The sequence below is a fragment of the Anomaloglossus baeobatrachus genome, chromosome 4 (assembly GCF_048569485.1).
Source record: "Anomaloglossus baeobatrachus isolate aAnoBae1 chromosome 4, aAnoBae1.hap1, whole genome shotgun sequence".
Lineage (NCBI taxonomy): Eukaryota > Metazoa > Chordata > Amphibia > Anura > Aromobatidae > Anomaloglossus > Anomaloglossus baeobatrachus.
The window spans coordinates 193,930,826-193,954,805 of record NC_134356.1 but is presented as its reverse complement, the minus strand read 5'-3'; the positions used below and the strand labels follow the sequence as shown (position 1 = coordinate 193,954,805).

Sequence of the window (23,980 nt, the reverse complement as noted above, 5' to 3'; positions counted from 1 at the left end):
GCTCCCCACAGACGGAGCGGGGTTACCCCGGGGAAGATGACTGAGAACGGACAGGGGTGGTGGTAGTCCCCGCTGGCGCTGCGACTGCCAATGAGAGGCAGAGGCAGGGGCTGTGGTTCCAGGTCTTTTACTCACTGGTAGTTCAGGTGCTGCCCCAGAGTACCGATCTCTGCCACAATGGGCTCCAGCCAATCCCGGTTATTCGGCAGTCAACGCTGGTGCCCGTGGAAGTCTTTCTAGTGAAGTGTCCCCCGTTTGCTGTCTGCAACCCGGCTGAGCCTCCAGCTCCAAGCCATGGGCCCCACGAAGAAAGAGAAACACTCGACTCCTGTTATGTGAGATGTTATCCCAAGCTGTGCCCGGGAAAGTCTGCTCTAGTTAGATGGTTGTGCCTACTTCTTACCCCAAGTGATGCCCGCCCCAGTGATTGTTCTAGAAACCAGGGAAGTCCCATGCTTCATGATGGCTAACCACCCTGTCTGCCCTAGTCCACCCCCCTGTAGGAGGCACCTCATTGTTTTGTGTGTGTTGTTTTGTGAAGGCACCGGCAGTTAACCCCCTCCTTTCCTGGGATGGATATTACCCCTTAAAAGTGGTGTAATACCCTTTGGCGCCTGAAGTTCAGGGGAGCCACACAAATAAATCCAGGTCTCATGCATAGTGACCAGTCGATACAGGAAGTTCCTATCAGCCTGGAAACGGTGACAAATGGACCGGGAAGTTTTCACTCGCATGCTTCTCTGATCTGTTGTCAAACATTTCAGGACCCACCTTGCAGAGAGCTTCCTCATGTCAAAATGTTCATGGATAATGACACAAACACATTCACGGGAAGTCCCCATGATGTCTGCTATTGCTTTAGCTGAAATTCGTTGATTCTACAGTATGAGGTTGTGCACAGCATCGACGATCTCCGAAACAACAACCACTCTCCTCGGTCTAGGACGTTTCTCATCATTGGTGCTGAAGTGGCCCGTTTCAAATTTGGCAACCCAATTCTTAACTGTGGAATATCAAGGGCATTTGTGCCACCCCCGTGTCAGCAGCCGAGCTGCTCGGATCCGGATCTGCGGTGGCTCGAGGTGCGTCCGGACCTGGGGGTCTCACGGCCACTCGGATGAAGGGGGGTATTTACGGGGGGGGTATGGTATATTGAGAGTTTGTAACACCACCCGTGGTGTGTGGCAAGATGGAGTACCACCGCTGCGGCTGGGAATTTCCGGTGGCGATGGAATGGGCAGCAAAGTGTTTTACCCCTCCACGGGTAGGTGGGAATGCCCCTGGACTCGGTGATGGTGACAGGGACGTGCCATTGGGGAGGTAAGGGTCACTTGCGTACTCATTCAGTCCAATAACGCTGACACCGACAACTTAAGTAAACCAAAGTTCTTGACATCGCTGCTACTGAGGGGGAGCTTGTTTGGGTCCCGTTTCCGTTGGTGTTGCCTGTTGATCTGTGACCTTTTCCCGTGGCACCTTGTTACTTTCTAGTTGGTCCCTGTAGCTTGAAACTAGTCGGGTCCCGCTCCCCGGTATGGCTAACTGAGGGAGCTTCCTCTCAGGATTCACGCTTGGGATTTCTTGGACCATATTTGTGGAAAGTCCTATCCCTCTCGTTGCGCTAGTACCCCAATTTTGTAGTGGCTGGAGAGCAGATCTTGAAGGCTCCGTTCTCGCCGGGCGAATTGTCAGGTTGCCGGAAGCTACTCCCTGACCTAGGGTCCACGTACCCTGTCATGCCCTGGTCCCAGCCCGGTGATTGTACAAGGCCACTGGCTGTCCTCCACGACAATGTCATGATCTCCTGCGTCCAGCTCCTACCAGGCCCAGACCAACGTCTGCTACCTAGTAGTTCCAAGGAGCCCAGCTCCTGACCTCCTCTCACTTTCACTTCCAACACTACACTGGCCTACTCCTGACACTCCTGACCTCCCCTGAACCAACCCCCCACGTGGGCAACCCTATTCCACTCAGGCCGTCCACTGGTGTGTCTGGTGGGTGTGGTGCAGAGTGCTCCTAGGACTTTGATTAGCTGGCTTTGGCAACACCAATTGTTAGGGACCCATAACCAAGGAGGAGGTGGATATTGCACAGAAGGGCAGATTGCACAATACCCTGGGACAACCTGATAGGCCAGGTCATCACACATTGATCCCCCAATGTCTGCGACATATCACCATGAATATCCTTTGCAAACTTTCCTTGCAGAAACAAGAATTTTATCACTTCTCTGCTCTCAGTTGCTGTGAATATAACATTAGACTCTGCCATTTTATTTTCCCACATGCACAGAACACTGTTGCCATAAGCAACAAACACAAAATTTTGAAAACATATATTAGACACATAAAGCTTTGATGTGATGTAATATTTGTTACCATAGAAACAAAAAAAGATCACAAAGCCAAAGACTTATCAGCAGTCCCTCGTAGATATCCAACGGCTGCTGCAGCCTCACGTGGTGTAGACAATAATGCGGAAAGAAAGGGGTTAATGCCCTGATGCTGAAACACCCACGCCAGGGCTTGCAGGGCTCGCACAGTCATCGGGCCGGTGGTGTTCGGGGTCGAGCTGCAAGTGGCCCGACCCAGCTTCCGTGACCCCAGCGGGTTTCATTAAAGAGTTCGACAATCCACAAGAGGGGGGTAACAGGAAGAGGGTAACGGGGTTCCTGGGAGCACGCCACCTGTTGCAGCGGTGACTGGGGTCTTGGTCTCCTCTGCCGTGGACCCCTTCTCCCTGCAACCCTTCTCTCCCCCAGGAACGGTATGGGATGGGTACAGGGATTGCATGCAGCGCCACCCGTGGTATGCGGCCAGGTGTTTAGCCGCCGCTGCACAGTCTCTCTCCGGGGCAGGTGTTACGGGCAGCTAAGATGGAATCACTCCCCACGGATGGAGAGCGGAAGCCCCGGGAGGTTGGTGAGAACCACAGGAGCATCGGGGCACAGGGCGGCGGCATTTACTCAAAAGAGTCACTGAGTGTGGGTTCCAGTTCCTTTTTATTCACCGGTCTTGGTCTTTTTCAACATCGCACCTGGGTGCCGGTCCTCGCCATTGTAGCCTCCAGTCGGCCCAGGCAGGTCGGAGGTAGGGTCCGGTAAGGTTATCTGAGGGTCCCTCTGGCGTGTGCGTTGGTTGCCGTTCCCATGGCATAAAGCTTCTTGGGGACTCGCTACCTCTCTGTCTCTCTTTCTCCCTACTCTGGTAGTGTCCCCTTTCTCTAGATCACCACCAGGACATTTTCCATGCTCCCCAGTACCTGTCCCTGTTCCCTTCCTCCAGGTGTTACTAGCCCTGGTCTGGCTGGTCCCCCTCCACTGGAGCTACCCCTGCAGAGGTCTGTCTCTACTCACATTCCAGATGGTTCTGATTAGACTTCCTGCCTTTTCTGCAGCTCATTGCTAGCTCATGCCCCCACCCTACCAGGACGTCATGATGGTGATCTGTTTCTGTGAAGCCACCTGCTTCCTGCTCAATAGGAGACAGGATGAGTCATGCAAATGTGCTGAAAACCTATTAACCCTTTCCTGGTGATGTGATGCGTGTGTGCGTAAACTTACCCTCCTCCTGCCCGGGAAAGTATATTATACAATACCCTGTAACGACCATGCTACAGAGGCGTTACAATTCCACGCTGTTGTAGAAGGAGATACAAGTCTGATGTGTCTTAAAGGTGATTTATTGAACAACGCATTTTGGAGAATCCTTCTGCTTTCATGCAGGTCTGTAGGTTCTCATCCCAGTCTTTGGTGAAATTGATATACCATGGAAAGGGAGAAGCATAATTGAGACTTAAAATCCTACGGCAGATATTCTCCTCCAGGCAGATGTATAAATATTTGGTATCAATACTATAGTGTAGTTGCTCTTTGAGAAGCTCTTCAAAACTCCCCGTGGCTGTCACTGAGAATATTTGCCCTAGGGGGTTTAAGAATCAATTATGGTTTCCTCTGACCATGGGATATCGATTTCACCATGGACCGGGATGAGAACCTACTGACCTGCATGAAAGGAGAAGGTTTCTCCCAAACACGTTGTCCAATAAATACCTTTAAGGCACATTGGACTTCCATGGTAGTGTGACGCCCTGGCCTATCTGGTCTCTACAGGGTATTGTGCAATCCGCCCTTCTGCACAGTATCCACATCCTCTTTGGTTATGGGTCCCTGACCTTTGGTGTTGCTAAGAACAAGCTAAACGAAATCCTAGAAACACTCTGCACCAAACACACCAATGGGTAGCCTGAAGGGAATAGGGCCGCCCACTTGGGGGGTTGGTTGAGGAGGGTCAGGAGTGTCAGGAGCAGTCAGTTGCGTGGTGACTCTCATGAGGAGAGGCCACAAGTCAGTTGGAGGAGGTCAGGAGCTGGGCTCCATGCTAATACTAGGTGGCAGATATTGGTCTGGGCCTGGTAGGAGCTGGAACCCCAATTGCAGGGGATCATGTCAAGGGGCATGGAACTGCCGAGGAGGGCAGCCGGCGGCTTTGTGCCATCTCCGGGCAGGGGCCGGGGCATGACGGGGTATGTGGACCCTAGGCCGGGAAGTAGGTTCAAGCGTCCTGGAAATTCACCTGATGAGGACGAAGTCTTCAGGAATCTTTCTCCACCCGCTCCAAAATCGGGGTACTAGCACAACGAGGGGGATAGGACTTTCCCAATATAGAGTCCAGAAAATCCCAAGCGTGAACCCTGAGAGCAAGCTCACTCCGTTAGGCAAACAGGTGAGCGGGACCCGACTAGTTCTATACTACAGGGGCCATCCAATAAAGAAGGTGCCAAGGAAAAGATCACAGGGTAACAAGCAACACCATCAGGCTCGGGATCTAAGCGTTCTCCCTCCCTGCTGCAGCGGTGCTCAGAATTTCAGTTTACAAGTTGTCGGTGTCAGCGTTATTGGACGGAGTGAGTGCGCAGTGACCCTTTCCTCCCCAATGGTATCCCCTCACTACCATCACCGAGCCTCGGGGCATTCCCCATACCCACAGAGGGGTTAAACACCTGGCTACCATCCCATCGCCACCGGGCGCTCCCAACAGCAGCGGTGGTACTCCACCTTACCACACACCGTGAGTGGCGTCACGAACTCTAAACACACAGCCCTCTGTAAATACCCCCCTTTTATTTCGAGTGGCCGCACGACCCCTCCCGGGTCTGGAGACCCCTCGAGCCATCGCGGATCTGGATCCGAGCAGTCTTGGCTGCTGACGCTGGGGCAGTACAGTATACAGCAGCACAGCATTAACCCCTTTCTTTCTGCATTATTATCTTATACATCTAGGCACCACTTGTCCAGCAGATATCAGGTGGAAGTGTATTGTGTGGCTTGGGTGAACCATCCATGGTTGGTTTCAGCTGTATTATATAGTTGCAATTAGCCTACAACAGCAAAGATCAGCGGCAGATCATATCTGATTTTAAACTACTTAAATGCTGCAGTCAATCACTGTCGGGAGGTTTGTTGAGACGCACATTGACGACCCCCTGAGACAAATGTGAAGAGTAGATACCCTAAGACTGTAGCAGATGGGGGTAAAATGTTGTCAGGCCGAGGGGTGGATAGTGTAAGAGAACATGTACCAGGTTCCCATTAAGAATTAGCACAGAGTTTTGAACCTTTTTAGATTATAAAGGATTTGCAAAATGAAAATTAAACTTTCATAACATTAACGTGCATGAGTACTAAGGGTTCCTCAATAAGCATACTAACAATTTGTCTTTTAAAAAGAATAGTGTCAAATGTGATTACTTTTTGAAAAATATCTATTAATAATAAGCACCTAAAGAATTTGCCTGTGGTAGTTTTAATAGTGGGAATAACCTTGAATCTCAGTTATCATTCTAGGTGTGTCTTATTAAAGGAGAATGCTGACAGCAAGTGGTAGGGTCAAGACTCCAGCTATACTGGAGCTCACTTTCTGTTGATTTCTCCTGTGTACAAAGGCAGGGAGAAGGAAGCTAGCAACAATCTCGTCTAGTTCTAGTGCAACTCTTCTAGAGACACATACAAAAATACTGATGAGGTGGTACTATACTCCATCAAGAATTCACCAATTTAACAAAGATGTCTCCCCTGCTTGCTGGAGGCATTGTGGTGGAATTGGTGACTTAATGCATGTCTTTTTGGGGTGTCCATCACTAAAGGAATGCTGGTCGGAAGTATCGAAATTAATCAATAACATCAGTCATTCAAACATTGTTCTCACCCCTCAAAAAGCCCTTCTCTCCTTAGAACTAGAACAAATAGATCCCATATACAGACCCATAATTATCCATATTTTCCTCACTACTAAAAACCTAATTGCAGCCAATTGGAAGAAAATTGATGTCCCCATTATATCACAAATTGTGAAAACTCTCTCCCTTGATGAAAAATATGAAAAAGATTATGCTATTACAACTAATTTATGCGCCCCATATTACAAACGATGGAATCCATGGAACCAATTCCGAGAAGGGATCACATGAACAAATATTTGTGCATCATAATATAAATCACATAGGGGTATCTTCTTACAACTCATGAATAAATATGGTCATTTAATTTGTCGTCACAGATAAGATTCGATCGAATGTAATTTGTATATATGTTTTAGTTATATTTAATGATTGATTAAGCCTTGTTCTCCATTACCCTCTATTTTAATGTTTCCTTCCTCCTGTCCCTGTTTCCACAATTAAATTACACAACTTTCCACAGCCCAACCTTCCCTACATCCTTCCCATCCCTATCTTATACCTAACCCTTAATAGAAGCTTTAAGATATATGTCTTTTGTTATCTATATTGTATTCAATCATATTCAACTATGAAATAGTATCCAATTCCTCCTCCCCCTTTCCCCTTCTTAATTATTGAAAATAAAAATATTTTATAACACAAAGGCAGGGAGAAGGAAGCCAGTGCCGACTGGAGGGCTCACATGATGTCACCACTCCTAGTGAGCTCCGGCAGCGCGATCCAGGAAACCGCTGGAACGATGTCGGTACGGGAGGTGAGTATAGGCTTTATTATTTTACCTGAAGGAAACGTGGAATCAGAAGGGGTTGTTCTAGTAGTGGACAACCCCTTTTTTCTTCCATAGGAGTCAACAGAGGCACCAACAAAAATGCACAGATATCTTTAAATTCATTCTCCTCCTTAATATGGAAACTGGTGGCCACCTAACTTTGGGGGTTGTGGTTTAGGGAGACACCTATTTAATATATAAGCCCTAATTTCCAGTGTTGTTATATGCTAGTGATATTTATGCCATGTATTCCTATATCATTAAAAGATTTCCATTTTCAATTACAGCATAAGAGATGCATACCCTCCTCACTGGATGCCTACTACTCTGCACAGGATTCCAACTCACGAGGAAGGTTTTACACTGTCATTAGCCACTACAGCATGGCTAAGCAAACAAGCTCAAGATCTGTGTCTCCGTGGCTTTCTTCGGGATCCATGAATCATGATACCAAGGCTAGTAAAACTGAAGGTCACTAGAAGGTCAAGCAGACAAGGGACATCAGTGATCCCAGACTGATCCCACGGCTCAGATGAGGTGCCGCATTTTAGATGCAAAGCTAAAAACTTGCGGGAGTCTTTAATGAACAGCGAGATGTTTCCTTTTTTGTGCATTGTTATCGTTAATTTGTAACCGAGTCACAACCTTGTACAAAGGCATGTTCAATGTTTATTGTCAATCTGCAATGTAAAAATAGGGAAAAAAGTGCAAAGAGATTTTTTTTTAACATTGCCAAATTCAATAATCTGTTGACAGATGCAGTCATATGCACATGAATGGCTTGCCTATTGCTCAGCTATAATAGTCATTGTTTTTTGTTAGTTGGCACAGCTAGATCCACAATAGTATGGACAGGAGTAGTTGGAGGTGCACCTACCTTCACCAATGTTGTGGGAATGCAACCGGTTTGAGACAGACGTAGATACACAGCAGTTTTGGAATGGAACGATTGATATAATAGACAAATATATACACTAGGAAGCAAAGCACAGATGGATTATTTTGTCATAAAATTGCAAGTACCATTGATTGCCACTCATACTCCGGCATTGGGTCATTTCAAGAGAGAGAAATATATAATGTGTCGATCTGTAGGCAAAAATAAATTGATGTATATGGAATTGATATGAGTATAAGTGGGATAATTATTCATTTTAATGGGCCCCTTTCACTGCACAGTAGAAGCCAAGGGACCATATCATGCTTTATTCGAAAAGGCATTTGGAAGTGCAATATGTGGATTTCTCTAGTATTCAGAAATTTAATATAGCTATATATGTAAAAGAGATCATGATGTCAGATAAGCACATAGGAATATCAATGAATATGGAAAAATAAATTTCTAACTGAGTAACTGTATCACAATGGAGATTTGCCAATACTAAGGTCGCGTTCAGACACGTAAGTTGTACCCGGGTTTAAAGAGGTTTTCCAGGAAGAGAAATAATTAAATAATGGAAATCCCATTTTAAATAACATCTGAAATACATTTAATTAGCAAATCACTGTACTTTTTTCTTTGGAGGTAATATTTTAATTCTATATATATATTCTATATATATATATATATATATATATATATATATATACATACACATACATATATTATAAATATATATATATACAGTCAGGGCCAGAAATATTTGGACAGTGACACAAGTTTTGTTATTTTAGCTGTTTACAAAAACATGTTCAGAAATACAATTATATACATAATATGGGCTGAAAGTGCACACTCCCAGCTGCAATATGAGAGTTTTCACATCCAAATCGGAGAAAGGGTTTAGGAATCATAGCTCTGTAATGCATAGCCTCCTCTTTTTCAAGGGACCAAAAGTAATTGGACAAGGGACTCTAAGGGCTGCAATTAACTCTGAAGGCATCTCCCTCGTTAACTTGTAATCAATGAAGTAGTTAAAAGGTCTGGGGTTGATTACAGGTGTGTGGTTTTGCATTTGGAAGCTGTTGCTGTGACCAGACAACATGCGGTCTAAGGAACTCTCAATTGAGGTGAAGCAGAACATCCTGAGGCTGAAAAAAAAGAAAAAATCCATCAGAGAGATAGCAGACATGCTTGGAGTAGCAAAATCAACAGTCGGGTACATTCTGAGAAAAAAGGAATTGACTGGTGAGCTTGGGAACTCAAAAAGGCCTGGGCGTCCACGGATGACAACAGTGGTGGATGATCGTCGCATACTTTCTTTGGTGAAGAAGAACCCGTTCACAACATCAACTGAAGTCCAGAACACTCTCAGTGAAGTAGGTGTATCTGTCTCTAAGTCAACAGTAAAGAGAAGACTCCATGAAAGTAAATGCAAAGGGTTCACATCTAGATGCAAACCATTCATCAATTCCAAAAATAGACAGGCCAGAGTTAAATTTGCTGAAAAACACCTCATGAAGCCAGCTCAGTTCTGGAAAAGTATTCTATGGACAGATGAGACAAAGATCAACCTGTATCAGAATGATGGGAAGAAAAAAGTTTGGAGAAGAAAGGGAACGGCACATGATCCAAGGCACACCACATCCTCTGTAAAACATGGTGGAGGCAACGTGATGGCATGGGCATGCATGGCTTTCAATGGCACTGGGTCACTTGTGTTTATTGATGACATAACAGCAGACAAGAGTAGCCGGATGAATTCTGAAGTGTACAGGGATATACTTTCAGCCCAGATTCAGCCAAATGCCGCAAAGTTGATCGGACGGCGTTTCATAGTACAGATGGACAATGACCCCAAGCATACAGCCAAAGCTACCCAGGAGTTCATGAGTGCAAAAAAGTGGAACATTCTGCAATGGCCAAGTCAATCAACAGATCTTAACCCAATTGAGCATGCATTTCACTTGCTCAAATCCAGACTTAAGACGGAAAGACCCACAAACAAGCAAGACCTGAAGGCTGCGGCTATAAAGGCCTGGCAAAGCATTAAGAAGGAGGAAACCCAGCGTTTGGTGATGTCCATGGGTTCCAGACTTAAGGCCGTGATTGCCTCCAAAGGATTTGCAACAAAATATTGAAAATAAAAATATTTTGTTTGGGTTTGGTTTATTTGTCCAATTACTTTTGACCTCCTAAAATGTGGAGTGTTTGTAAAGAAATGTGTACAATTCCTACAATTTCTATCAGATATTTTTGTTCAAACCTTCAAATTAAACGTTACAATCTGCACTTGAATTCTGTTGTAGAGGTTTCATTTCAAATCCAATGTGGTGGCATGCAGAGCCCAACTCGCGAACATTGTGTCACTGTCCAAATATTTCTGGACCTAACTGTATATATATATATATATATATACATATATATATATATATATATATATATATATATATATATATATATAATCTATATTATATTATATATATATATATAATTCAAATGATTGCCATCTTGTTACATTGACATAACCATGTGTTAGAATTGTAGGACAGGTATTAGTGAGCATGTTCAGTAGAACTAGACTTAGATTCCCAGTATGTGGTGTAGGTTATCTCCATTTCCCATCAGCCGTTCAGTAGTGTTAGCTTGAATTTCTTACCTCAGAAACCCCTAGTATCTCTGCTATAAGTGTAAGCAGCTTCTTCTTACCTCATCACCCCTGTACGTTCAATATTAAATCTGAAAGACAGGTTGGGCAGCAGTGTGAGCAGCCTCTTCTTCCCTTAGAACCCCTAGTATCTCCAGTATGATATCAGAATGACAGGGTGGACAGCATACCAGGTATCTCCAGTGTTAGATCAAGAACACATAGTGAACAGTAGTGTAAGGAGCTTATTCTTACCTCATCACCCCTGTATCTTCAGTATTTGATCAGAAAGACATGGTGAGAAGCACTGTGAACCTCTTCTTACCTCAAAACCCCTTGTATCTTCAGTATTATATCAGAATGATCAGGTAGACAGCATCCCTGGTATCTCCATATTGGATCAGTAAGACATAGTGAGCAATGGTTTAAGGAGCTTTTCCTTACCTCATTACCCCTGTATTTTCAGTATTAGATCAGAAAGACAGGATGAATAGCAGTGTTAGCAGCTTCTTCTTACCTCAAAACTCTTAGTATCTCCAGTATTAGGTCAGTAGGATAGAGAAAACAGCAGTGTTAGCTGCCTTTTCTTACATCAGAACCCCTAGTATCTTCAATATTATATCAGAAAGTCCAGGTGGACAGCATCCTAGGGATCTGCAGTATTAAATCAGGAACACATAGTGAACTGCGGTGTAACAAGCTTCTTCTTACTTCACCACCTCTGTATTTTCAGTATTAGATCAAAACCTCTAGTATCTCCAGTATTAGATTAGAATAACATGGTGGACAGCATCCTTGGAATCTCCAGTATTAGATCAGGAAAACAGGGCAGACCTCAGTGCTAGCTGCCTTTTTTTTTACCTCTGCACTCCGAGTCATGGCATCTCCAGTATTGGCTCAGAAAAGCAGGATAGACAGCAATGAGTGTGACCTTTTCTTATCTCATAACCCATTGCATCTCCACTATCTTATCAAACTGACAGGGTGGAAAACATCCCTGGTATCTCCAGTATTAGATCAGAAAGACAGGGTAAATACAGTGTGAGCAGCTTCTTCTTACCTTAACACCCCTATTATTTGCAGTTTTAGATCTGAAAAACAGGGTGAACAACAATGTGAGTGGCCTTTTATTACCTCAGATATCTGGGTGTCTAAAATGTTAGATCAGATATACAGGGATTACAGTAATGTGAGAGACCTCTCCTTACCTCAGTGCTCCTGGTGTCTACAATATTAGATCAGATAGACAGTATGGAGCAGGGTGAGCAGCTTCTTCTTATCTCAGCACCACTGGTATCTCCAATATTAGATCAGAAAGACAGGGTGAACAACAGTGTGAGCAGCCTCTTCTTATCTTATCACCACTTGAATCTCCAGTATTAGATCAGAAAGACTGAGGGAATAGCAGTGTGAGCAGCCTTTTCACACCACCTTGGCATTTCCAGTATCAGATCAGAAAGACAGAATGAACAACAATATAAGCAGCCTCTTCTTATCTCATCACCACTGGAATTGCCAGTAATAGATCAGAAAGACAGAGTGAACAGCATTGTGAGCAACCTTTTCATACCACCTTGGTATTTCCAGTATTAGATCAGAATACCCATGGGGAGCTATTCTTTCTAAACATGAAGGATGAGGTTAGAACTTCCTATTTCCAATATTCACTGGCACCTTAGTAACATTAGAGGGAAAGTTCCTCTCCGTGTAGCAAGATGGCGCCCTATTTAATATACTGTAGTAATTACCTTCATAGACAAAATGTTTGATTTGCTAAGTTATGGCTTTTGGAAATGGTTATATTTTTTTTGATTTCCGGCAAACCTCTTTCACTGTACATCTTAAGAATGAAACCTCCGGATTCCGAGCCGTGGTTCTACTGAACCAAACTTACAGCACCTTATGGGTGAGGATAATACACACGTATATCTCCTACTATGACTAAAGTAAAAGGTTTGACTGGTATATAATATATATATCTATATATATATATATATATATATATATATATATATATATATATATATATATATATATATATATATATATATATATATTTATATATATATATATATATATATATATATAAAATATTATTATAGTATATAAGGATAATATATTGATGTAGTCTTTATTTCTCCTTGATTTGTTCTAACCACTGGAGTAATGTAAATTTTCTCTTACATAATACTATTATGTGCAAAGACTACTCTGCAGGCATAACCTGGAAGGGGAGCTGTCCTTTATCGCTACCTATAAGCATTGATGTAGAATAGAAATAACAATGATTTTTGGGCTCTGTCCAGGCAATGCTACTATTTTCTTTCTTGCTAACCATGTTTATGCTTAATAATAATAAAAGGATCACTACTATGATTGAAACGAACTATGACATAAGACAAAAGTAAATTTTCACATGCCTAGATAGACTTTGTACGTTGCATTTTCATAAGCCATAATTGCATTTTTGTAAATGGGGTCTCACACCCAGATTGGATTAGGCCAACATGTACCTTTAAAGGGAACATGTCACCAGGTCTTTCCCCTATAAGCTGAGGCCAGCACCAGTCAGCCCTTATATAAAGCAATTAGAAAACTGTGTATAAGTGCCCAGGCCGCTCTATGTAACGTAAAAAACATCTTTTATTATACTTACCTGAGGGCAGTCGGGCCCGATGGGCATTGATGCTCTTGGTCCGGCACCTCCTCTCTTCCTTCCATCGCTGTCCTCCTTTCCTAATCTGTGTGGATTACTCATGATACATTATCCTCACAGAGGCCACCATTGCCCTTCTGCTCACACGCACTTTGATCTGCCCTGCTGAGGGAAGAGCAAAGTACTGTAATGCGCAGGCTTGGAAAAAAGTCAGACTTGTTATTATTAGGGATGATCGAATACTTCGATTATTCAGTTTCGCAAATATTTTCCGAATACCTCGCCATTATTCGACTATTCAATGCGCAATGTAAGTCTATGGGAAGTCCAAATAGTTCCAAATAGTTGTTATTTAGGTTTCCCATAGACTTACATTGTCCATCGAATATTCGCTAATAGTCGAACAGCGGCGAGGTATTCTGAAAATATATGCAAAGCCGAATAATCGAAGTATTCGATCATCCCTAATTATAATACTCTGATCTTCCCCCACAGGGCAGATCATAGTGAACATACGCAAGAGCAAAATGGAGACCTCTGTGTGGATGACGTAGGATGCGTCATCCACACGGGGCAGGGAAGGAGTACGGCGATCACAAGAAGATAGGAAGCACCGGACCAAGACCAGTGGCACCAAAAGGATTGGACCGCCCCACAGGTAAGTGTAATAAAATATGTTTTTTACTTTAAACAGAGCCGCCTGGGCTCTTATATACAATATTCTAGAATGCTGTATATAAGGGTGTAATGATGGTGGCCACAGCTCATAAGGGTCAAGTGTGGTGACAGATTCCCTTTAAGCTGGTGCAACATGCATTACGTTCATAGAAATGGAATATCATGATGATGTATACATTGCTGATTGTTTACCTGGAATCTTGTTCTTTTTATAAGTCCAGTTTGAGATTTTTCATGTATTTCTTCAAATTTCTATGATTTCTTTTGTAGTTAGAACTGTGTAGAGCTTTCTGAACTGTGATATGCTGCCATATGTACCCCATAAACCTGAGATGACGGTGTAACGTGCTATACCCAGACTATAGTGCCAAATTCTCTAACGGACTTCTCTACACCTGTCACTATGTATATTAACATCTGCCCACTCGGTAGTTTCTAATTGTGTGGTGTGTTTCTTGTTAGTAGCTAGCAGAGTCTGGAGTATTTCGATGTAATCCTTGCACTCTTTTCTGACAGGAAAATAAAGCTGGATGTGTCTGAGTTGTCTGTAATGTTTTCTACATTATTTATGAAGAACTGATGAGAAGAAGCACAAAAAGCACCAAGAGTTCAAATAAAAAATAGCGTATAAACACTGTTCGAACAGATATTTTTTACATTGATTTTTTTTCTTGTGGGTTATTCATTATTAGCTATTTTGCTACAGTTTCTCAATGAGTAAAATACTTAATATGTAGCCATATAGCCATAATATGTAGCCTTAGGCTAGGTGCGCACTTTGCGTCAAGGTAGTTGCAGTTCAAAAAGCATCCTCTGGAAGAAAGGACAATGCTTTTGGCTTTAAAAATGCATGTAAAATGCAAAGAAAGTAGCCTATGTGCACCTTGCGGTTTTCATGAGTTTTTAGTGCTTTCCGGTGCTTTTAGAAACACTGCAGTTTTGTATTAAATTGAATGGATGGGAAACACAGCCAAAATGGCAAAAACAAAAACATGTTGCTTCTTTAAACGCTCAATTTTTGCCCAAATTTATGCAAATTAATTGCAGCGTTTTGAACAGCAAAGTGCGCACAAGAAAGTCCCATTGACTTTGCTTGAAAAGCAGAATGCAAGCATTTTGGAATGAAAACGCTGCAGTTGAAAAAGCAGTGTAAAATCAGGTAAACAAAGTGCGCACATAGCCTAAAAGGGATTGTCCAGTCAGAGCATACTCTGGTGTCACATGGCTGTAAGTATGCAATATACATACTCCAGGACCGAATTTTACTCGATGGGCATGACCTTGCGCAATGCTCTGGCATTAAGAGCCCATGTAGTCGGAATTTGGCCAGGAATATGCATATTATATACATGTGGCCACAAGATCACCATTCCCCACTCTGACAAATGGAAAATTCTCCCAGTGCACAGGTCTGTAGTCATGTAGAGTGTAGGCAGACTTGTCAGTTTACCCCAGACAACCCTTTTAAAAAGTAAACTTTTTTAGGGGAGTTATCCTCCAGTTAGTACAGCATTGGAATTTTATTTAGAATATACTTAATTTTGCTCCCTTCTCACCCAAACATTATGCTGCAGTGCTACTTTAATGCATATTTAATGCACCTTTAGAAGCACCTTTCAATTGCTGCTTATCAAGATGTATTATATTTAGTCTGTATATGGGAATTCTGGGCATCTCTGCTCCCCACATCAGTGCTCAGATAGAATTCCCTTTCTTTTATTGGTTTAATATAATGTATGAGATCTTGCTGAGCAGCAGTGGAAAGGAGCTTCTAAAAGAGCATAAACTAAGTATTGAAGCAATACCTCAGCATGATGTTTTGGTGAGAAGGAAGAAAACTAAGGTGATGAAGTATATTGCAAATATAACTATTTTTGCAATGAATGGAAGATAATTAAATAAAAAGTTATATTACATTTTACAGCAACCCTCCACACCCACATTAAGTGACTGTATATTTCAAATGTGTAGTCGATAAACCCCAAGTGTGTTAATTTAGCATTTCAGCATCCATTATCCTAAACACAGACAATAAGGCTCCATAATGAGAAAATTGTTGTTTGAATAAAATACCAGCAATGTCAATTTTCACAGTTCCACTTTCAATTCATTATACTTGTCCACTGACATAAAATGCTTAAACTGAAATTTTTATCTAAGATCTCTAATGAGTTTGCCCACAGAGCCTCAATGCAAGTAAATGGAGGACGCACAGACAGAGAAACTGACAGAGAGAGACAAAGAGAGAGATAGACAGAGAGGGAGAGTGGGAGAGAGACAGAGAGAGAGACAAAGAGAGAGATAGACAGAGAGGGAGAGTGGGAGAGAGACAGACAAAGAGAGACAAAGAGACAGACAGAGAGGGAGAGGGAGAGAGTGGGAGAGAGGGAGAGAGACAAAGAGAGAGACAGAAAGAGGGAGAGTGGGAGAGAGGGAGAGTGGGAGAGAAAGAGACAGACAGAGAGAGGGCGAGTGGGAGAGAGGGAGAGTGGGAGAGAGACAGAGAGAGAGACAAAGAGAGAGAGAGGGAGAGTGAGAGAGTGGGAGAGAGGGAGGGTGGGAGAGAGACAGACAAAGAGAGACAAAGAGACAGACAGAGAGGGAGAAGGAGAGAGTGGGAGAGAGGGAGAGTGGGAGAGAGACAAAGAGAGAGACAGAGAGAGGGAGAGTGGGAGAGAGGGAGAGTGGGAGAGAAAGAGACAGACAGAGAGAGGGAGAGTGGGAGAGAGGGAGGGTGGGAGAGAAACAGACAAAGAGAGACAGACAGAGAGGGAGAGTGAGAGAGTGGGAGAGAGACAAAGAGAGAGACAGAGAGAGGGAAAGTGGGAGAGAGGGAGAGTGGGAGAGAGACAAAGAGAGAGACAGAGAGAGGGAGAGTGGGAGAGAGGGAGAGTGGGAGAGAGACAAAGAGAGAGGCAGAGAGAGGGAGAGTGAGAGAGTTGGAGAGAGGGAGGGTGGGAAAGAGACAGACAGAGAAAGACAAAGAGAGACAGACAGAGAGGGAGAGTGAGAGAGTGGGAGAGTGAGAGAGTGGGAGAGTGAGAGAGTGAGAGAGTGGGAGAGTGGGAGAGAGGGAGAGTGGGAGAGAGACAAAGAGAGAGACAAAGAGAGAGACAAAGAGAGAGACAAAGAGAGAGACGGAGAGTGGGAAAGAGACAGACAGAGAAAAACAAAGAGAGACAGACAGAGAGGGAGAGTGGGAGAGAGGCAAAAAGAGAGACAGAGAGAGGGAGAGTGGGAGAGAGGGAGAGTGGGAGAGAGACAAAGAGAGAGACAGAGAGGGAGAGTGGGAGAGAGGGAGAGTGACAAAGAGAGAGACAGAGAGAGGGAGAGTGAGAGAGTGGGAGAGAGGGAGGGTAGGAATGAGACAGACAGAGAAAAACAAAGAGAGACAGACAGAGAGGGAGAGTGGGAGAGAGGCAAAAAGAGAGACAGAGAGGGAGAGTGGGAGAGAGGGAGAGTGGGAGAGAGACAAAGAGAGAGACAGAGAGGGAGAGTGGGAGAGAGGGAGAGTGACAAAGAGAGAGACAGAGAGAGGGAGAGTGAGAGAGTGGGAGAGAGGGAGGGTAGGAATGAGACAGACAGAGAAAGACAAAGAGAGACAGAGAGGGAGAGTGAGAGAGTGGGAGAGAGGGAGAGAGACAGACAAGGAGAGATAAAGAGAGAGACAGAGAGGGGGACTGGGAGAGGGAAATTTGGAGAGAGGGAGAAGGTGCTACAGCTAGTGTGTGTGTGTGTGTGTGTGTATATGTATGTATGTATGTATATATATATATATATATATATATATATATTTATATATATATATTCTTCACTGGAAGCAGTATATCTAGGGGTGAATACCTCTACATATATAGAACCTGTTATTATATTACATTTCCTTTCTATTGGTAAAAAAACATACCTTCCTGTGTTTATGTTTGTAACCTAAGCCATAGTGAGGTACTTGAGGAGGCACATAAATGTCTATGGCAATCCTCATATATTCATGTAGCTGCGCTGAATAAAAAAATATCTGAAATATTGTGAATAAAATAGAGGAGCAGCTCAAACAAGGTGTTTGCCTCCATGGTCAGGTACGGAAAAGAGAACAAAAATCTACAATTGTAAAATAATATCAATTTTGTAATAATATGGTGATAAAACCCTTTTAACCATTGTGATAAGGACGGCACATTCGATGCATGCAGAGCATTATGGTGCATCCATTCCATGAACCAAATTGATAAAATCAGTCAAGCTGCTTAACCTTTAATTAATAATGAAAGAATATAGTGTCTATTCATTAGAATTATCAGTCATCCCTTCACAGTGATATGGAAAGGTGGATAAGGTGAGGAGATATCAATTCATTAATGAACCCTCTCTGGTATAGTTATTATTTATCAAATGCTACATTCTGGCTTAAAGGAAACAAAAAAAGACTTGTGAGAGCAAGCAAAAATAGCAAAAAACAGGCAGGCACGAGACACTACATGTGTCATCATTACATACGGAGACAAGGAGTCAGTCATGGGAAACTGTAAGGGAAAGCTTTGATAAAGACACAGAACTAGAAAGGCAACCTAAAGAAGCGCTAAGAAGATAACAAGGACATACCGAAGAGCGACAATGCCACAAATAGGCTGTCAGGAGCACACTGCAGAAATCCTCATCAGTCCTGACACTACAAACATATGTGGATATCAACATGGATATTACTACGATATATGGACAGATGGATTTGGCTGGAGATTTCAATCTAAGTTGGTTTGTTCATTATGAGGCCCCACGAGCAGAAGGACGTATTTTCATCCATGTTCTCTATCAGTATTTTCATTGATATGTCATTGTTTTGCCAGTGATTTTCTCATATGCTAAAAAAAATATTGTAAAGTTTCTGCTACCATTACCATTACACGGTTAAAAACAGTCAGCATATGGATGGCATCCGTGTATCGTCTGTGATTTTGACGAACCCATAGACTTGTATGGGCAATTTTTATCCATGACTAGGATCAAAAATGCATTACTCCGTGACTTTTTTTTGGGGGGACATCTGTTTCGAAAAAAACATGGACTTTTGAACAACATAAGTATATCTAGATCATGGTGGGACGGGAGCTCCAAATTCAAGGTCACTTTGTATGGAGATGGGGTAAAGAGTAAGCATTAATTAACCCTACAACGCTCAATCATAGAAATCTACACTTTCACATACCTGGGGCCTTTTAGGCCTGTGCGCAAATAACATGGAGTAACTCAAATAGAAATACTTTTCAAAGTTTATTTGAGATGTGAATATTTCAAAACATTATAATTATGTGCATAAAACAAAAAAAGTATTTACACCGGCTTAAAATGCCCAATATATGCGCTCTATATAATTCTTTATATATATGTATATATATATATATATATATATATATATACAGTACAGACCAAAAGTTTGGACATACCTTCTCATTTTCTTTATATTCATGACTCTAAAAATTGTAGATTCACAATGTAGGCTTACGTTTTATGGCCATAAATATCAACAAAAACCTCATATTTTTTTGTTTGTACAGGATACAGCCAGGCCCCTTTCTGTTGGGCCTTGCATTGTAGAGTGTCTGTCCGTGCATGATACACAGTGGGGTACGGCTTGGCAGCCCGCCTGATCTAATAGAAGGGCGTCACCTAATAGGCTGCGGGTTTGTGACTGTGCCATCTGCATGTGAACAGCGCTCTATGCAAGCCACTAGTGTGCAGTTTTATCATCTAGCATTCGTTTACAATCCATTCCATGGAGGTGTGTGTGTGATCTGCTTCTCCTGCACCTGTGATGCTTCCACATTAGTGGGGCTTTAGCTGTATCCTGGTAGAGCATTAGCTTTTGGCCTGGGCGATGTACACACTGCAGCCCAACTTGCTGTGAGTAATACTTAATTTTGGAGGACATTGTCCTCTTTTTGTTGCTATTTTTATATTTAGTGTAGGGACCTACAGACATGAGGTCCCATGACGAGGGTGTAGGCTTACGTTTTATGGCCATAAATATCAACAAAAACCTCATATTTTTTTGTTTGTACAGGATACAGCCAGGCCCCTTTCTGTTGGGCCTTGCATTGTAGAGTGTCTGTCCGTGCATGATACACAGTGGGGTACGGCTTGGCAGCCCGCCTGATCTAATAGAAGGGCGTCACCTAATAGGCTGAGGGTTTGTGACTGTGCCATCTGCATGTGAATAGCGCTCTATGCAAGCCACTAGTGTGCAGTTTTATCATCTAGCATTCGTCTCCCTTCCATTCCATGGAGGTGTGTGTGTGATCTGCTGCTCCTGCACCTGTGATGCTTCCACATTAGTGGGGGTTTAGCTGTATCCTGGTAGAGCATTATCTTTTGGCCTGGGCTATGTACACACTGCAGCCCAACTTGCTGTGAGTAATACTTAATTTTGGAGGACATTGTCCTCTATTTGTTGCTATTTTTATATTTAGTGTATGGCCTACAGACATGAGGTCCCATGACGAGAGTGTAGGCTTACGTTTTATGGCCATAAATACCAACAAAAACCTCATATTTTTTTGTTTGTACAGGATACAGCCAGGCCCCTTTCTGTTGGGCCTTGCATTGTAGAGTGTCTGTCCGTGCATGATACACAGTGGGGTACGGCTTGGCAGCCCGCCTGATCTAATAGAAGGGCGTCACCTAATAGGCTGCGGGTTTGTGACTGTACCATCTGCATGTGAACAGCGCTCTATGCAAGCCACTAGTGTGCAGTTTTGTCATCTAGCATTCGCCTCCCCTCCATTCCATGGAGGTGTGTGTGTGTGATCTGCTTCTCCTGCACCTGTGATGCTTCCACATTAGTGGGGGTTTAGCTGTATCCTGGTAGAGCATTAGCTTTTGGCCTGGGCGATGTACACACTGCAGCCCAACTTGCTGTGAGTAATACTTAATTTTGGAGGACATTGTCCTCTTTTTGTTGCTATTTTTATATTTAGTGTAGGGACCTACAGACATGAGGTCCCATGATGAGAGTGTAGGCTTACGTTTTATGGCCATAAATACCAACAACAACCTCATATTTTTTTGCTTGTACAGCATACAGCCAGGCCCCTTTCTGTTGAGCCTTGCATTGTAGAGTGTCTGTCCGTGCATGATACACAGTGGGGTACGGCTTGGCAGCCCGCCTGATCTAATAGAAGGGCGTCACCTAATAGGCTGCGGGTTTGTGACTGTACCATCTGCATGTGAACAGCGCTCTATGCAAGCCACTTGTGTGCAGTTTTATTATCTAGCATTCGCCTCCCCTCCATTCGATGGAGGTGTGTGTGTGATCTGCTTCTCCTGCACCTGTGATGCTTCCACATTAGTGGGGATTTAGCTGTATCCTGGTAGAGCATTAGCTTTTGGCCTGGGCGATCTACACACTGCAGCCCAACTTGCTGTGAGTAGTACTTAATTTTTGGAGGACATTGTCCTCTTTTTGTTGCTATTTTTATATTCACATTGAAGGCATCAAAACTATGAATGGAAACATGTGGAATTAAATACTTACACAAGTGTGAAACAACTGAAAATATGTCTTATATTCTAGGTTCTTCAAAGTAGCCACCTTTTGCTTTGATTACTGCTTTGCATTCTCTTGATGAGCTTCAAGAGGTAGTCACCAGAAATGGTCTTCCAACAGTCTTGAAGGAGTTCCCAGAGATAGCACTTGTTGGCCCTTTTGCCTTCACTCTGCGGTCCAGCTCACCCCAAACCATCTCGATTGGGTTCAGGTCTGGTGACTGTGGAGGCCAGGTCATCTGGCGTAGCGCCCCATCACTCTCCTTCTTAGTCAAATAGCCCTTACACAGCCTGGAGGTGTGTTTGGGGTCATTGTCCTGTTGAAAAATAAATGATGGTCCAACTAAACGCAAACCGGATGGAATAGCATGCCGCTGCAAGATGCTGTGGTAGCCATGCTGGTTTAGTGTGCCTTCAATTTCGAATAAATCCCTGACAGTGTCACCAGCAAAGCACCCCCACACCATCACACCTCCTCCATGCTTCACGGTGGGAACCAGGCATGTAGAGTCCATCTGTTCACCTTTTCTACAAAGATACGGTGGTTGGATCCAAAGATCTTAAATTTTGATTCATCAGACCAAAGCACAGATTACCACTGGTCTAATGTCCATTCCTTGTGTCCTTTAGCCCAAACAAGTCTCTTCTGCTTGTTGCCTGTCCTTAGCAGTGGTTTCCTAACAACTATTTTACCATGAAGGCCTGCTGCACAAAGTCTCCTTAATAGTTGTTCTAGAGGTGAGAAGGTGTGTCCAAACTTTTGGTCTGTATTGTATATATATATATATATATATATATATATATACTGTGTGTGTATGTAAATATATATATATATATATATATATATATATATATATTTATATATATATAAAAAACATTTTTGTTTTAAAGTTTTTTATATAAAAGTTGTAGTAAACATGGTGCAGGGATATTTATTTTCAAAAACTTTCCTTTTCAACATTACTGATTACCCCAAAAATTTTCATATCTTATTCTTTCGGAAGAATGTTCCTTGCAGACATTTTGTCCACAAGTAGTACAGAAACGCTCAGATTTCCTTTCCCTCTTTGTTGGATAAATATAACAGCGCTTTCTTTTTTTTTCTCTTGGCTCTGGATGTTCCTGAAAATGTATACCACATCGAATCATAGCTTCCATAATTTGCCTTGGCAAGCATTTCGTGTTGCTTCGCTCCATCAAGGTAGGCATCAAAAGTGCAAATACCAAGTTAGACAAGATAAAGACAAAGTCTTCCCCAGCAACAGTACAGACAAAAAAAATGAGGATCACATGTAAACCAAGTACAGGCCTAAAAGGCCCCAGGTATATGAATATGGGGTAGTCCCAAAAAAGAGTTGTTTTATCGAAATGCCTATAACATAAAAATATATGAACAACTGGAAATTACTAACAACTATATACCTGAGGAATACCTAGCGTTTCAAAATTCTAACTAAAGTAATTTTGCAGAAAATAAGTAACCTAGCAGGCCTGCGAGTCCCCAGGTATGTGCATTATAGGGTTAAAGGAAAAAAGTATACTGGATAATGCGTATTACTATTAAACAGTTTACTGTGCTTCTCTATTATTTAGTGCGTCATTCCTTAGTGAGACCCTTATTTGTTTGATGTTTTAATTGCTTTTAATGCATTGCTTGTACTTGTATGAATTTGTAATAAAGCTTGTTAGATCTGTATTTCTACTTTATTTGTGCTCACAATAAATTGGCTGCAAGCACCTCCATTGGAAGTAAAAACTAAGCCACTGGAGGTAGAAGGTAGGTAGAAGGGCTAGTGCCAAGACGTAATGCTAAGCCTCAGGACTAGGCGTTAGATCCATAACTGAGAGCATGAATGTGACCTGTCACCAGGAACAAAGAAACTTGAAAGTAAATCAGTACCCAGGAGCTAATAAGCAGTGACAACAACTCTCGTTGACCAAACAATAGCATATAGGATTAAAGAATTTTGTGTATAAGTCTAAAAAAAGAACCCTACCCACCCCCTTTTTTTGTGTTACCATATTCTGAAAGCTATATGTTTAGTCTTATTTGTTTTCTATTATTGGAGTTATGTTTCTCAGGGGTGAAGCTGTTTTTTATTTGTGCCAATTTGGTGTACACCAGAATTTATGATTGAATTGTATTCCAGAATTTGGGGCAACAATATGAAAAAATACAGTATCATTATGACTGTCCTCATTGAGTCTCACAATCTATCACTATGTGTTAGGAGCGAAAGAGAAACCGGAGTGAGATAATACAAGTTACTTGTAAATGTTGTCCTTGGTGGGATTTGAACCCACTGAGTCACCGTCCTACCCCCACCTCTCTTTTTCAGTGTATTGACCCATTGTCTTATTAAGCTTTGACCCAGGCCAGGGTGGCCTTCATATGATCGTCATATGATCTTGGTGGGATTTTAACCCAGGATCCCAGTACTTGAAGGCAACAGTTTTACCAACTGCATCAACATGTTACCCCACCTGATTTTCAGTGAATTGACCCATTAGCCTATTAAGCTTTGACCTTGGCTAGGGAGGCCTTCATATGATCTTTAACTGCCTTGACAACCC

At 42.7% G+C, this 23,980-nt stretch overlaps 1 protein-coding gene across 2 annotated transcripts in view; it reads left to right on the top strand.

Annotated features, from left to right (window-relative positions):
- The window catches only part of NSG2 (neuronal vesicle trafficking associated 2), a 151,275-nt gene extending 142,275 nt beyond the window's left edge, over positions 1–9,000 (top strand). For both annotated transcript variants that reach the window (XM_075342347.1, XM_075342346.1), the window contains exon 5: positions 7,297–9,000. In XM_075342347.1, coding sequence (XP_075198462.1) covers positions 7,297–7,488 — 192 coding nt within the window. In that variant the 3' untranslated portion in view covers positions 7,489–9,000. The remainder of the gene's footprint in view (positions 1–7,296) is intronic.
- Positions 9,001–23,980: the final 14,980 nt, after the last annotated feature.